Consider the following 15,565-nt stretch of genomic DNA (forward strand, 5'->3'; position numbering starts at 1 on the left):
GCACGACCACGAGCATTGAAAACGAAGTGTAACGCATACAAACGAACAGACAGCGACAAACACACACGCACACACACAGACACAATAGCTTTTATTGTAGTTGCAGCTACTACTAACGGAAGTAGCCAAAAAGTAAAAAAAAGTGCTGCCTACTTAGTGGGGCAGCCTTTTGTTGCTCAAGCTGTTGGCGCACACACTCTCAAGTTTAATCGCCTCGCGGGCGTCTGTCTATAACACATGTGTGTGTGTGTGTGTGTGTGGGCTGCTCATTCAAATTCAAGTGCATGCTCACTCACACTTTTTGTTGCTTTAAGCGTAGCCAACGCCCAAATAAAATTAAAAATGATTCTATAAAAAAAACACACACAGCTTGTGACGCTCTGCATTTCTCTGCAGTTGTTGCAACAGCTGAAAAAAAATTGCTACATTTAGCAGCAATTTGCATTTGCCATTTGAATGCTGCTGGTTGCTGCTTGTGGCCTCTAACCAAATATCTAAGTAAAAAACCCTTTTACAGCTTCATGAATATTTATGCGCACTTCTTGTTCAATACCTTTGCTGCCAATGCCAATGCGCGTGTGTGTGGGTGTATGTGTGAGTGCCTTAGCTATCAACAGGTTTTCATTTGTTGGCACTTTGATGGCCACTCGGTACTTGCCGTACGCCAAATAAACGATGATGGGAATATTTATGACATAGCCCCACTGTCACTTGCCTACTGCCCACCTATGTATATGCCTGGGTGCCATATAATGAATGGGTTACGTATATGCAACAATATGACAAAGCTACAGCTTAGAACTAACAAAAACAAATGTTAAATACGCTTACTATAAAAAGAAATTAAGCTGCATAGCTAGAACAACTAATAAATTAAATCTTTTCATTAATTACAGCTGCATTTATTAAATATAATTTGTTAATCTTTTATCTTTATTTTTCTTGCAGGTAAGTCCAACTCTTAACTTTAGCTTGAGCTAAATAAGTCAAAGCCAAGTAAGTTTTCTTTGCTTAAATTAAAATATAAATATTTATAGATCGCTTTACTCATTTAACTAAAGAACAAATTAAACTAAACTGCTGACGATACAAATGGAAGATTTGCTTAATAAAATTGCTTAATATTTAAATCCTTATAGTGCAACCCTTCAAGCTATTTCCATTAGCTTTGCAACTTTCTTTTCACCGCAGAGTATTAATTTTTTTAGTATCAATTGAATTTGCTTGTACGTGGCGATAACGCATTGGCGCATACGTAGTTAGTAATTGATTTCAGCGCTGATAAATTGCTTTACTCTGTTTTGTTATCTGCATGCAAAAGACAAGCGCAAAAACATGTGTTTTTCTTTATTTTAATATATTGTTTTGTGGCTTGTTGTTGTAAATCAAACGCTATTTACATGGAAAATTATGTTTGGCTTTGGCCTAATTGCAGCTCAATCTATATAAATTTTTATGACAGCAGGGCAGATTGAACTTTGACTACAGATTTAAGTGTGGGTGGGGTGGATAGAGAGCATAATGGCACGCGTTGAAGCCTTGCTTGGTGGGGAGAGCCCACGCTCACACCCACACACACACACACACACGCAGTGCATTCATATTTGTTCTGCACAATGGACACAGTTTTTTCTAAAGGAATACCCTTGGTGCCTGGCATTGTAAGATGAAGTGGTCAGCACTGTTGGCAGCTAATAATAATTTGTTTGCACTTTGCATATGCCACAGGCCACGCAAGGCCGCCACAGCTTGTTGTGTTTACCAAGAAATGCAATTTTATGTTTGTTGTAAACATAAATTTATAATATTTATTAAAGTTAGCTAAAAAATGCATATTATTACATAAGTATCTATTTAAAAATAATACTTATTAAGATTTTACTAAACAACACACACTTGTTGTAACGCATTTCAAATAACGCGCGCTGTGTGTCTGACAAAAGCTGCTTGCTAGTTCAAAAGCAAGCAGTGTAGCGAGTTTATATCGATAGCTACTTATCGCGAGTGTGAAAATTACACTGGATGATATATGCTAAACGGCAAACAAAAAAACTTGTTCTTGCGGCACTGCCGCATTTGTTGTGAAATATATGTAAAATTACGTGAAATAAACAATTTATTGGCATGGATATAATACTGCCAAATGTGCGTTTGCAGGATGAGCAAAAATTTCTGGATTGCGCAGCTAAATTTAACTATGACGCATTTCAAGCGGTAAGTGTGCAACACGTGAATGTCCACAGGAGTCTCAACGTTTGTTCTATTTTGTTTATGCAGCAAATGTTTGTGTTTTGCACAAACCAAAGTGATGTGGATGCATATCCGCTAATGGGTGACGATCGTTTGCAGCAATTGATTTATGCGTGGGATACGTGCGATGTGCATAACAGAGAATGCATAACAGAGGAGCTGGAGCATATGTTGAAAGTGCTGGCGCATCATACGCTGCAGCTGTGGTTCGGCGAGGAGTGGAAATACAGCGTGGGCAGTCTCAAACGCATGTTGTTGTTCTTTTTAAACAAAGGCTGCAGCGCGCTAATGCAAGTTAAAGGACTTTGCGGTATTGATTGGCACTACTTGTTAAATTTGCAAGCAGCACCTTGGCGCTTGCCGTACCTACAGCAATTGTTTATTAATCTGCGTAGAAACAAAAAGCAAGAAATAGAACATGATGTGCCAGCAGCTACAGCGGAGGGTAAAGCGATAACTTATAAATATGGATTTATTTACAAGCCAATTTGCTTGCAGATGTAACTTATTATCAACAAGAGCCGCTGTACTTAATAATCTTGCGGCTGATAAAACTTTTTGATGCCGGCAACTGGGAAGCTGTAAAGCAATTGTCACTGCGTGTGCTCTCAGCTTGGCTACAGCTGCATGCCACAAGCAGCGCGCAGTGCCTGCAACAGGATAAGAACATAACACTTGTAGCGCATCTCTATCTGATGACAGTCTTTGGTGCGGATGATAATGCAGGCTTTAAGATAGACAATCTGGTACACAGTTGTACGCTTCAATTTCAAAAAGCAGCTGCTAATCTTATATCACTTGCAGATGTACAACATACGCTTCTATATGCGTGGCCTGCAGGAACAGCCCTGTGTGGAGCTACTCAGCTATACGCCTGCGCTTTTGATAGCGCATATTTGCGTGCTGCTGGGGCTGGGCAAGCACAGCTTCTTCGAGCAAATTGTGTTTAAGCAGTTTAGCTTGAATCTGGTGCATCCCTTTGCTGTTGCCTTGGAGGCTTATGCCAGCTATGTGCTGGGCAATCAACTGCTGGAGCTAATGGCGCTCAATGAGCACGACTTTATGGCGCAATTTGAGCAGTTCAAGCAGCTGATGCAACACTATGTGAACCAGCGTGAACTAAGCGAACAATTTCTATTCAACGAGCTGCAGAAACAGGAAGCGCAAAGGAACAGCCACTGCCTGCCGCATGTAGTGAAGCTGAATCTCAACTTTCAGCATTTGATATGCAAGGGCAACAGAGCGAGTAATATAGGCAACTATAAGAACTGCGATGATGATGAGAAACCAATGCTAGTGCCTGAAGCGGACGATGAGCTGGACAGACAAATCGATCCCATATTTCAAAATGTGCCATACAATGCGCAAGTGTTGGATTTTGTTTATAAATTGCTATCGCAGCGCGTAAGTTTAAGTAGCTTTAGATATTTTTTAATTGTTATAATGTGTTTTGCTGTTTTAGAGCCACCGAGGCTGGCAGTTTGCAAAAATAGCTTTGCTGTTGAAGATCATTGGACAGAAACTGAATACCATAGAGGTATGGCGCTATCATCCTGGACTCACTACACAATTCATGCTTAATCTGGAGCTTAAGCTGGCCGACAGCTACGCCGACTTGGCCAAGGTTTTTCACGAACACGCATTCATGGAGGCCGAGTTCTGGCTAACCGCGTTCTATTTGCATCCCACACGCGCCAATTATATCGAAGTCAAGCGCTGTTCGCGCATTAAAACAAAACGCTTGGAGGAGGACGAGCCCATGCCCAGTCGTCCGTCGCGTTGCTTTAAAATTGAGAATGCCAAATATGAGCTGCTGAGCTCCACAATCGATGTGGATGAAATTGTAGCGGTGACCAATCACTACGATGCTGTTACTGACTACGATGCAGTCTTAAGGATACTGCAGGCCTTGCGCCTGCCACGCAGCATTGTTAAGGATCTGCTGACTGTTGCCTTTCTGCCGCGCAATAAACGCTACTCCTGGGCGCTGGACTGGAGCACGTTGCAAGAGCGCTGCGAAGCGCTGCTGAAAAGTCCCGAGCTAAAGCGCAAATTTGTGGCACTCAACATGGCGGAGGCGAGTGATGGCCTGAAGTTCTTGAAAATAGATTATGCCAAGTATAAGAATAGACCGCAGCTGGACTATGGCAGCATAGAGCAAGGCTATGAGGCAGCGGCAAACATGCCAGAGGAGCACGAAGAGCAGCCAGCGCCAGAGCTGGATGCGGAGGCGGCACGCGAGAAGGCGGCGCTTGAAAGAAAACGCAAACGCAGCAAATTTTGGGATGAAGGTGAGTCTAACTATCAAATGCAGTTGAACTCTAAGCTTTAACGCTTTGCTTGCAGTGAGTGAAGATGATGAGGAGGAGGAGCAGCAGCAAACGGATGAGGAGGAAGATTATTATACAGGCGCGGGGCGTAGAACACGCGTACGCGCTGCTGCTGTAGTAGCCAATGCTATGATCTCAGACATGGAAAGAGCAATGCGCAGTGGCCGCGTGCAGACGTCAGCGGAGCAAGCAGAAGAGCTGCAAGTGGAAGATGCGCCACCACTGCCAGCAGCAGAACCAGAGCAGCCAAAGCGTCGCTTTGGTGAGCTGCTACAAGCCTGCGCCAAAGTGAACAACACGACAAGTGGATTTAGTGCCATTACTGATATTTGGAACTGTGACAAGCAGGAGTTGCAGCATATCGAGGCGGATGACTGCATGTTTATGGAAAGCAGAGGCTTGATGGCCAAGTTTATGCAGCTGCAAGAGAAGAAGGAGCAGCAGCAGCTGGATCAGCCGTTGGATGAAAGCAGCGAAGCATCCTCCAGCACTTCGATGACTGCGCTACATGGCGAAGACTCGGCCAGCGATTCGGCAAGCGGCGTAAGTAAAGCGTTAAGGCCAACAACTGTATTAACAATCGCGACTGAAGGTTTGCAGCAACCAGTAACAACAACAACTAGTGAAGTGGAGACTATAACAGCAACTGAAGGCGAAAGCGAGGAGGAGCGCAGAGTGCAGACAATAACAACAATTGATGCGGCAAAACTTGCAGCGGAGTGTCTAACGCGTCAGCTGGAAATACGTTTAAAGAAGTTGACATCGCAGGATATTGAACAGCTGCGTGGACTGCGCGTGTTGATCAAACGCACAAATTTTGAATCATATTACAAAGCAAAGGCAGAGGAGGCCACCACGCCGCCAACGGAGGAAGCGCGCACACGTTTAGTAGCATTGGGACGACCACGCATGAAGCAGCTGCAGCGTCTTAAGCCCAACCAATCGGACTCCTCCAGCTCCACCGAAACAGAGGACAAAGTGAAGGCTTGTCCTGCCTCGCAGCGACGCAAGCGCGTGCTCAAAGCCCAACAAGCCAGCAAATCCATCAAGCAGCTCAAGCGCAAGCGACCGCGTCACATAACCGCCGATGTCATTGAGCTCAGCTCGGATTCCTTGAGCAGCTCGCTGTCGCCGCTGCCACTGAACATGCCCGTGACCGTCACTGTGCACTCACACTACGCACACTTGGACGATCCGCTCTATGAGGAGGAAATTGTGCCGTTCTAAGCCAGAGCTCCAGGCAAAACGTGTGCGCAACGAATGCAGCGAACAGTTCGAGGGTTGCTTTGAAAATTGAATTAGCTGCGCTTGTTAGCATGCAATTAGCCTGCGGCCAAATAGCATTGAATTGTATATTACATGTGTGTGTGTGTGTGTGTGTGTGTAATGCCCGCTGGCTAATATTTATTTGTACAGCAAAGCAGCTCAATATCCTGCAGATGCATCAACTAAAATTAACTGCCAACTTACTCTACACTTCAATAGCAAGCCTCAAATTAAATTAGTTACGCAATCGTAACTTGACTGTAAATTTATATATATAAATTAATTTTCAGTTATATAGCAACTGCAACTTTATATAAATTATGTTTATAACTATGTTAAGCCTAACAGTACTTCTCACTTAAATTACTTGTAGTCTAATTTTAAGTTTATAAACTGGAAGTTAATAACAATATAGCAACTGCAGTTTGACACAAAATATTTAATATTTGTTTATCGTTATGCTAAGCCTAAAAATATTATTTAACAAACTATTTGGTCTCAATTTATGCTTATACTTATATTTAAATGTAAGCTGTTAAAATTAGTACATAGTTTATATTTAATGCTATTCTACTTGCCAATTTGTAATGCGCTCAAATATAAAAAAATCCATACACTACTTAAATTTGCTTTATTCTAATATTAAGCACAATTTTGTTTTATAAAAATTATAAAGAATTTGTTAACTTGTAGCAGCATTTGTAGGATTATTATTATTATATATAATAGGATTATTATTTCCGTTTCCTTATTCCTGTTTAAATCATACAATTGTTAAAGAAAATTCAATTTAAATTTGTTTATATCAAACAATTTATTTATAATTTCATATCGAAAAAGTTTTTCCCACAGACTTACAATTTGATTTATTTAGGCTTCAATGCTCTGCTGCTTTCCAAGTATTTTTTAAAATCTATAATCTCTGATCCTAGCTTAGTTTACTTAAATTTAAAAATCAAAAATCCCATTGCGCTATATAAACCGCTTGAGCGTATTTATAACTCATTTAAGCGCATAATTGCCCAAAGTGTTAACTCGTGTGCGCAATTTGCCAACATATCATAACACTGTAGAGTGACGCTGCTGCTGCTGTGGCACGTGGCAAGTGGCAAGCGGCGTCAGCTACTTACAACTCAATTGCAATCGCAACCTTTTAATTCGTTTAACTTGAGCTGCAAGCCACTTGAGCAACTGGTCTCGCCAGCACAGCTGTCGGCCACGTGCCGCAGTGGGGGCATGTGGCATGTATCTGTGGCATCTTCACATTATGTTGCATGTGCGAAAAGCGTTTGCGCCACGTGGCGTTAACTCACTTAGCGACAGGCGTAAGCCGTCAAACGCTTAAAATAATAATTGTGGTTTAGTTGTCAATACAAATAGAATAAAAGAGTTATTTGAAGTGCGCACAAGTTCAATGTTGTGACTTAAAATAACTAGCGAAGGGGGCAGGGCTAAAGCACAGTGGGCTCAAGTGCATATAATTAGAAATTAAAAATTTATTAATGCAATTGCAATTATTTAATGTTCTTAAGTAATACATTAATTTAAATGCAAAGCATTCAATTATAAAATATTTATTTTAATTGTAGCCTAGAATTAAATTCTATGGTACAATTGGTATATAGGCTGAATTATGAAATATAAAACAGAGAAATATAGCAAAGACAACAAACTATAAATTCAGTTGATCTCTTTATAATTTGCTATAGATTTGAGTATCGTAAGCACAAACTAAATTATAAAATTTTCTTTTCATCAACAACATCGCTTTGGCGTAGAATATTTTAATATAATTTTAATAAGCTATGAATTTTCTGTCAATTAAAATTTTTTTTTAGACACTCATTAAAAAATATCCTCAGTTGTTACAAAATTCTGAATTTTCTGACCAATTCTCTCAAACTCTCTTCTCTTCATCCCAATTCTTTATGGTTTTATATCTGAAACTACAGTATTTCTGTTTTCGCCTTCAAAACTCATCCTATATATAATATACTGTCTGTTTCATTAACATGCCTCTGTTCACAATATCTAAAAACTATACACAAGCATCAATTATTTATTAAGCAATAAGTTGCATTAAATGAATTTAGCTTAAACATTTTTATACAATTTATCGCTACTTTGTGCCACTGTGCAGCGCTTAGCATAGACTGATCCTGCCCGGCGGCAGACAGACTGCGAACTAAACACATCCTTCCGATTGGCTTACAGCCGGTTTGTGTGTTATCAAAGCGTAAAAAATGCTTGCGATTTAACTGGTAGTGGTAGCTGGTATAACCAGTGCGCACATATGTGTATGTGTGTGTGTGTGAGCAACCCCTTGTGGCAATCACAGCGCGCATATCTGTTGGGATTTGTGCCATGGCGCCGCGACCGACGACAATGCGCCGAGGGTTGTTGCCAACTAAATCAACGGGCTTAGTTTAGCCGTGAAAATAAAAACCAATGCGCACGGCGGGCGCAGCTTTTAGTTGGTGCGGGCACGCGAAACGGTTCAGACTCAAACTCAACTCGGAAGTGAATGAAAATAATGAGCATTTGATTAGAGAAACGCGCACGCACACGGAAAACAAATTGCAAACGATGTTCGCCTACAATGCGCCGCAGTGCTTTGAGTTTGCCGAGGATGAGGAGGACGACGATGCGTCCTTTGACAGCGGCTACGAGAAGAGCTTTGAGACAGAAGCGCAGGCGAGCTCAAGACGCAGACTAGACTTTGAGGAGCATTACAACAATGCAGGCGGCGCAGCTGCAGCGGCGGCGACGGCGGCTACGACGCCGCTAGGCTGGCACGATTCAGTTAGTCCGCCTGGCTTTGTAGGGCTGTTGGATACGAGCAGCAATCACAGCACACGCAGCGGACGCACCTTGGTGGAGCATTTGAACAGTCGCGCCGCCAGCTTTGATCCGCAGCTCACCAGCACGCCCATGAAGTCGCCACCAGATGCAGCAGATGGCGCAACGCCGCGCATGAAGCGCAAATATGCCGTCGGCAAAAATCGCGTAACGCGTTCGCGCAGCCCCACGCAAGTGGTGCGCATAAAGAAGGTGCGACGCATGAAGGCGAATGATCGGGAGCGAACGCGCATGCATACGCTGAATGATGCGCTGGAGCGTCTGCGTGTGACGCTGCCCTCGCTGCCGGAGGAGACGAAGCTGACCAAGATTGAGATTCTACGCTTTGCTCACAACTACATTTTTGCCTTGGAGCAGGTGCTCGAAAGCGGCGGCAGCATTAATCTTGATCTGGAGAAGCTGCAGAACTTTACGCTAAGCGGCGAGCGCATTACCAAAGAACTTTTCGATGCGCTCTTCGTGAATCCCCAAGCATATCCCATGTTCAACTGCGGACGCATGTTTCCATATCAGCAACAGCAACCAGAGCCGCCGCACTATCAAAGCTTGGACTACCAGCCGCCTGGCTTTGATCTTGGCAGCAGCATGCGCTTCTATCAGCAGCAGCAGCAACAGCAGCAGCTCAGTCAACAACAGGAACACTTCTCCCAGCAAAAATACGAACTCTTCCGCAGCAACTTCGAGGCTGCTGCGCAGGAGCCCAACACTGGTCTGCATCAGCACAGCAGCTTCTATTCCCAAACGCCGCCTTGGAAGGAATACCCAGAGGAACTACAACAACAACCACAACAACAACAGCTTAACTATAAACAATTTCAAGTGTAGCCTATTTATTGGCGTAAGTTTTTCTCTGTGGGTGATAAGCAAGCTTTGCTAACCTAACTGTTAACTGCTTAGGCGCAACTAGCAACTGAGCTTTTGTTGTTGCTACTAAAGGTCACTTGCTCAGTCAGCGCCCAAATGTTTTCATTTATGTTTGCCGCTTTGCCATTATAGTTGATATTTGGTATTAAGTGATAGCGAAAAGCTTTTAGCTGCGCTTTGGCTATCAGTGAATCAAAACAATTAAACAAAGCGCAAATAAGTTTATATTTGCGCTTTGTTTATTGCGTTTTCAAAAAGATTCAAGTGCTATATTACAGCTGGAAAGTGAATTTGTTATAAAATAAATTGAAAAGTAATATGGATAACCAATTAATTTAATAAACATGCAAACTATTTTTGAATGTAATTAAAATTCTTCACAAATTTAAAACTTTGAAATAGATTTTGCAACTAGTTTTATATTTTTTAGAATTTTTAAAATGTTTACTTTTAAAAATTTCGATAACTTTAAGTTTTTTCTTTATTAAATGCAGTCCAAAAATTCTTATAAATTTCAAATATTCTTTGAAAACTTGTATAAATTTATATAGAATTTTTGCACTGTTTTAATTCGTCAACTAATTTAAATTTCAATTAATTAATTCTTCAACTAATTTAAATCAAACTAGCATAAAATTCACTCTCCAGCCCAAATATGCGCTTAGCATTTGCTTTAAATTAATTCACGGTTGTTCATTTCATAATCTATGTATACTATAAGTAAGAGGAAACATGTACCTTGCTAGTAAGCCAGCCATATACCAAATACTAATACTAATACTAAGCACAACTAAGCTAATACTAACTTTATAAACTAAAGTTGGGGCTTTTGCTATTGCAATGCATTTATAACGGGGCTAGTCAGTTTAGCAATCAAATGTTAAGAGAAATTGTAAACAATGTTTTAAGTATATAAACAAAAAAAAACTATTTATATGTATATTTTTGCTAAAAATAAAGTTGATAATGAAAAACCGAAAAATAAGAAAAACAAACTACAGAAATGCAAAAAGTCAAGGCAAACAACCCTGAGCAGCAATTGCATGTGTGTGTGTGTGTGTGTGCGTGTGTGTGTAAGCGCAGATTTTGGATTTGAGAACAAAAGACTTAAATTCAAATAAATATTGTATATTGCACTGCACAACACATAAAATGTATGTGCGTGTGTGTGTGTTCAGTTTAATGTAGGGGGTCAATTTTGCGCCCTTACCATTCGACATGGGGTGAGTTGGAACAATGGCCCGAGATTGCCCGTCACCTGCACATTGCTATAACGAGCAGCGACGAGGACTACAAAACGCATTTACCGTAGACGGAAACATGAGCTCTATGGGCTCTGGACCTGCATGAATGCCACTCGAATTATTTCGTTGAATGAACCGGCAAGAGTCGAAATGTCGAACTGACATTTTTGTCCGTTACGAACGAAGGCGCTAGCAAAGGGGTTGGGCCCAAGATGCTGGAATGCAGTTTCAGCAGCAGCAGCAGCAGCAGCCTAAGCCGCTTGTTTATTTCAGCGTTTGTCATTTGTGCAGCATTGTTGAAGGTGTTGGGGATTTATCTTTAACAATAATCATTATAGAGGACACAGCACAATTGTTGACAATGGCGCAAATACGCAGCGGGTGTGCCCAAAACTAAGCTGCAATCCGCACTAAGGGTTGACTGCAAGGCAACTAAGCCACGGCAGGAGCACTCTCATCATTAGCAAAAGCAGCCCGGGATGATGTCTATCGCTCTTCGCTATATCAATGACTGCCGCGCTCCCCTCTTGGCTATGCTAATGCTAATGCTTGTATAAAAAACAATTTGACGATGAACAACAGTTGATAAGAAAACCCAAAATGGAAACAAATTTGCCATACTTATGTGCTACACACAATGCGATGCGATGCTTTTGCTTTTGCGTCAAGTGCAACTCCTTGGGGCGCAATTCATAGAACGCGCCACTGAGCCGCAAACCTCAACTTGATTTGCCATGCTACGCTGCACCAACAAGAGTGTATTATATATAGAACTAAGTACGGTAAATAACATTCTAGATTTATGCTAAATTTTGATTTTGCTGCTAAGCAGAATTGACAGTTAATGCAGTTGCCAATTGTTGTTAGACAAACTGAATTTCTATTTATTTTTATATTTATTTACTTAAATGTCAAGAAAAGGATTACAAAAAATATATAAAATTAAATTTAAAAATTATTTAAAATGATGTTTTTGTTTTTAGATTTGATAAATTATAGATTGGGAGTGTTAAACAGACCCAATAATATTTCAATTATCTTATAACTCATCAACTAATCAGCGCGTGTTGCTTATTGTTGCGAATCCAAAGCGAATAGTAAACTAAATTTTCTTGTGTGTTTATATATTATATAATATTTTATTAAAAAAAATGTTCTTGCTATAAAAATTGACAACAGAAATGATTCTTCAACTTTTCTTATAACACTTAAGATTACTGCGTATTTAGAATTTATTTTAGAATTAATTAATATACAAGCTGTGGCTTAATCTTAATGTTCAATACACATTTTGTTGGTTTTGATTTTTTATATAAAATTGCAGCTGCAATTTGACTTTTCAAATCGATCTACTACATTTCCATTCCATATATTCTGCTATAATTTTGTAACTAATCGAACGCAGTAGTCTGTGTACATTCAATCAGCCTATAAATTAGTCTAGTGAGCGTGAAGTTGAAGCAATTTAATACTTTTTGCCAACTATCGTATCAAAGTCGCGTAAGCAATCCTTTTATTTTTCCACTTTACTGACAGTTGTGCTTAATAAATTATAAGCTGTGCATAATCCACATAATTTTAAGCATAGCTGTGCCAATTTGTCGTTTCGCAAATCGAATTTTATTTGCCATATTGATTGCTTAACGCCAGTTTAACACTGACACACATATTTGCCAAAAGAAAGTGCAAATATAAAAAAGCATACAAATCAAAAGAAAAGTTCACTTTAACCCTTTGATGTGCGTCCCCTCGCTAACCCTTTTGCGCAAAAATTCGCTTTGGTGTTGCAGCTACACGTTCATTTTTTATAACTACAAGTTGCTCGACCTTTTTAGCAATTCATTACCCTGCTCGAATTGGTTTATCTGTGAAATCTGTGACGTTGCCCCGATTGCAGTACCTGGGTGAGTTCTGTGTGCTCATCTAACCGAAAAACATTGGATAAACAAACAGCCGCTCGAGTATTTTGTTACATTTTGTTGTGCCCCTCACTTGCAACAACAGAAAAGCGAGCAGGCTGTCGCATTTGTGCTCATGTTGCAGCTAAGACTCGAAGCAAAGAATAAACTGTAAAATGTATGCGCGCTAGTTTGATTTTTAATCCGATCATCATCGGTTTTAGTCAAATTTAAGCAGCTTTATGTCACGCAAAGTGGTAGGCAGCAAAAAAAAAATGTAAACACATGTAAATCAAAAATCAATTTAGATCGTGCGCTATATTAAAATTGAGATAAGTTGCGTAACTTGAGCTAGCAAAAGTTTAACCGCTTGCATAATTTCTTGGTGGTTTTATTGCTTAAGATAAGTATTGAAACTTGAAATATAATTAAAATTTGCTGAATTTAAAAAATGTAAAGTTTTTATTTTCATTCAAAAATCATTTCAAACCTGAGATTTCTTAACTTAGCTCTATTTGGAGTATAAAAATTCGTTGTTTTTATTTTTTTTCTATTAACTTATAATATCAAAGTTAAGGAATTATTTTTAATTTATAGACATTTTATTTATTTGTTTAATGTCAACTATGAGCAGTCGACGTTAAAAGAAAAGGGTTACAAAAAATATCTAAAATTAAATTTAAAAATTATTTAAAATTATGTTTTTGTTATTCAGAATATTTTCTAGAATTTTCAAAAGTTCGCAGATACTTACAGCATAGTTCAAAAAAACTGTAGAGTTGCTAGCTGAGCATGCAAATAAAAATTGAATTTTATTTTAATAAATGTTAAGCTATAAATTGTAAATACTTTTTATGCTGTACAGCCGAAAACTTTTTTAATGTACTAGCTGCTTATTTATTTGCAACCCCATAACGAATTCATATTCCAAACACATACAGAATAAAAAAAATGTTCCTTTTCCAAATGAATAAACAGTTAGACAAACAATACATTAAACTTTACAACTTCACACCCGCCAGACTGAATATGCAAACCATTATGCATTACTACTGCTCAGCTCGTCTAGCATTTACTTTAGCTGAGGCTGTACCACAAACTACGAGTTGATTGTTATGCAAATGAGCAGAGACCAGGACGAAAGCAAAGCCGCGCCACCCTTGCCCATTGCCAGCAAAGTTCATCAAGTGGTCATAAATATATATAGAGAGTGTAAGAGAGAGATCGCTGTTTAAAGTAGGAAGAGCTAATTATTATGCAGCGCCATGTGCATAATGAATGTGACATTTGTAATTTATGCCTTGATGTTTGTTAATTTTTTTGCTTTACAAACTTTTTAAGGCCGTTACTAAAATGTTGTTCCAACAAAAGTTTCATGCCCAGTTATTGTGTGTAAACAAGGCTTTGATTGAATGCAACGGCTCAAACGCACTTCCGGCTTAGCTCGCAGCCTTAATCTTGCGAAAATCCTGCGCTTAGTAATAGTAAAAAATTTGCAGCTAAATTGCAATTTTTTACCCCAAAATATATAAAACGCTCAGCTAACAAGTAGTTAACTGCAATTACAATTACAGTTAGGCTTTGGGGTGTGTATGGATTGTGTCCTAAGTCGCTTTTTATGGCACCTCTGACAGCAAACCGTTATGATTTAGGTAGTTATTTGTGCATAACACGCAAGTCCTTCGACAATTGCACCCTGTAAATATTTTTTCTATATAAAATGTATTTGTAGTAGCCGTTATTCAATTTATAGCTACGAAAAACAAAAGTGTTTTCCAGCATGTGAGCTGCACTGAGAGAAAATATTGATATATCAAGATTAAATCATATAAATAAAATTATTACTTATGCTTCAAGCATTTTTTGCTAACTTAAATATAAAAAGATTGTTAATAAGTCTGCTTAACATTTAAAGTTATTTTATTTTTTTTTTTGAAATTAAACAATTAAATTAAAAACTCTTTTGGGAAGTTAAATATTAAAGGATTATTAATAAGTCTTGTGTAAAATATATTGCTATTGCATATTAATTGAAATTAAACAATTAAATTAAAAACTCTAGCAAATTATTGGGTATGAAGCCCAATAAAATAAAATACATATTGTATGAAAACTGATTTCAAGCTAAAACTTCTAAACTATTTTAATTGTATTAAATTTTTTTAATTTAATCAAAGCCGCTAAGATAAGTTGCTAAGTTTACTGAAGTAAAAATTGAGCTGCATAATGAATTGTTTGCTACTTCTAAATGCGTTTGATAGTAAAATGTGTAGTTTATTTTAACTTAATTTAGAAGTATATTTTTCCAAGTGTATTTTCCCATGCTATATAGCCAGAGCTCCCTTACAAATTGTTGCTGCAAAATGTAAAGGACATGAGCGACTTCCCCCCCTGAACTAAAGACTAGTAGAGCAGCAGAGCAGGCTCAGTGGTCTCGGCGTCATTAATTGTTTTGCATTGTGTGTGTGGACATCTGGCCAGCTGCCACTGTTTGCTGCCTCAGTGACTGACTGACTGCTGCGCTGACTGACTGACTGGAATCTAGGGTAAAAAGTTGACAGGACACCTGCAAAGCAAGCAACGCATTCGATACAAACATAACGTCTATTTGAATTGCAGCAGTTAGTAGAAATATTTATGCTTTTAGTTGTTTGGAGCCAAGCGCATTAATTGTTGATTATTTAAGCTTAGTGCGCACACATTTGTTTGTTGGCGCCTCAGGCTTTGGGCTAGTCTAGCCTGTAAACAAAGCGAGCTCATGGCTCATTGTTGTCACTCGAATTTGAAGTATTTGCCATCATCAATCAATGTTCAAGTGGTAAATGATTAAGCAAAAATGAATTGCTGTAGCTAC

At 39.1% G+C, this 15,565-nt stretch overlaps 2 protein-coding genes across 3 annotated transcripts; both read left to right on the top strand.

Moving 5' to 3' along the window:
* The first annotated feature begins 2,098 nt into the window (after nt 1-2,098).
* LOC108601130 lies at nt 2,099-6,070 on the top strand. Of its 2 annotated transcripts, XM_017989053.1 has the most exons (7): nt 2,099-2,214; nt 2,278-2,695; nt 2,749-2,996; nt 3,055-3,654; nt 3,713-4,541; nt 4,597-5,123; nt 5,173-5,264. In XM_017989053.1, exons 1-7 carry the CDS (start codon nt 2,125-2,127, stop codon nt 5,188-5,190), a joined length of 2,730 nt encoding a protein of 909 aa, XP_017844542.1. In that variant the 5' UTR covers nt 2,099-2,124; the 3' UTR covers nt 5,191-5,264. The 2 variants fall into 2 exon arrangements, with proteins under 2 accessions (XP_017844542.1, XP_017844541.1); XM_017989052.1 differs by having other exon boundaries at nt 4,597-6,070.
* A 2,286-nt stretch (nt 6,071-8,356) lies between these two features.
* Nucleotides 8,357-9,530, top strand: LOC108598287 (basic helix-loop-helix neural transcription factor TAP). The gene has a single exon (XM_017984903.1). It carries the CDS (start codon nt 8,433-8,435, stop codon nt 9,528-9,530), a length of 1,098 nt encoding a protein of 365 aa, XP_017840392.1. The 5' UTR covers nt 8,357-8,432.
* The last annotated feature ends 6,035 nt before the right edge of the window (nt 9,531-15,565 follow it).

Source organism: Drosophila busckii, chromosome 3L (assembly GCF_011750605.1).
Source record: "Drosophila busckii strain San Diego stock center, stock number 13000-0081.31 chromosome 3L, ASM1175060v1, whole genome shotgun sequence".
NCBI classification, from domain to species: domain Eukaryota; kingdom Metazoa; phylum Arthropoda; class Insecta; order Diptera; family Drosophilidae; genus Drosophila; species Drosophila busckii.

Bases quoted from the DNA above. Each gene is read 5' to 3' on its own strand.
- LOC108601130 (XM_017989052.1), top strand. From the start codon at position 2,125: ATGGATATAATACTGCCAAATGTGCGTTTGCAGGATGAGCAAAAATTT. The intron at 2,215-2,277 runs GTAAGTGTGCAA...TTGTTTATGCAG, and splicing joins ACTATGACGCATTTCAAGCG to CAAATGTTTGTGTTTTGCAC. The intron at 2,696-2,748 runs GTAAAGCGATAA...ATTTGCTTGCAG, and splicing joins GCCAGCAGCTACAGCGGAGG to ATGTAACTTATTATCAACAA.
- LOC108598287 (XM_017984903.1), top strand. From the start codon at position 8,433: ATGTTCGCCTACAATGCGCCGCAGTGCTTTGAGTTTGCCGAGGATGAG.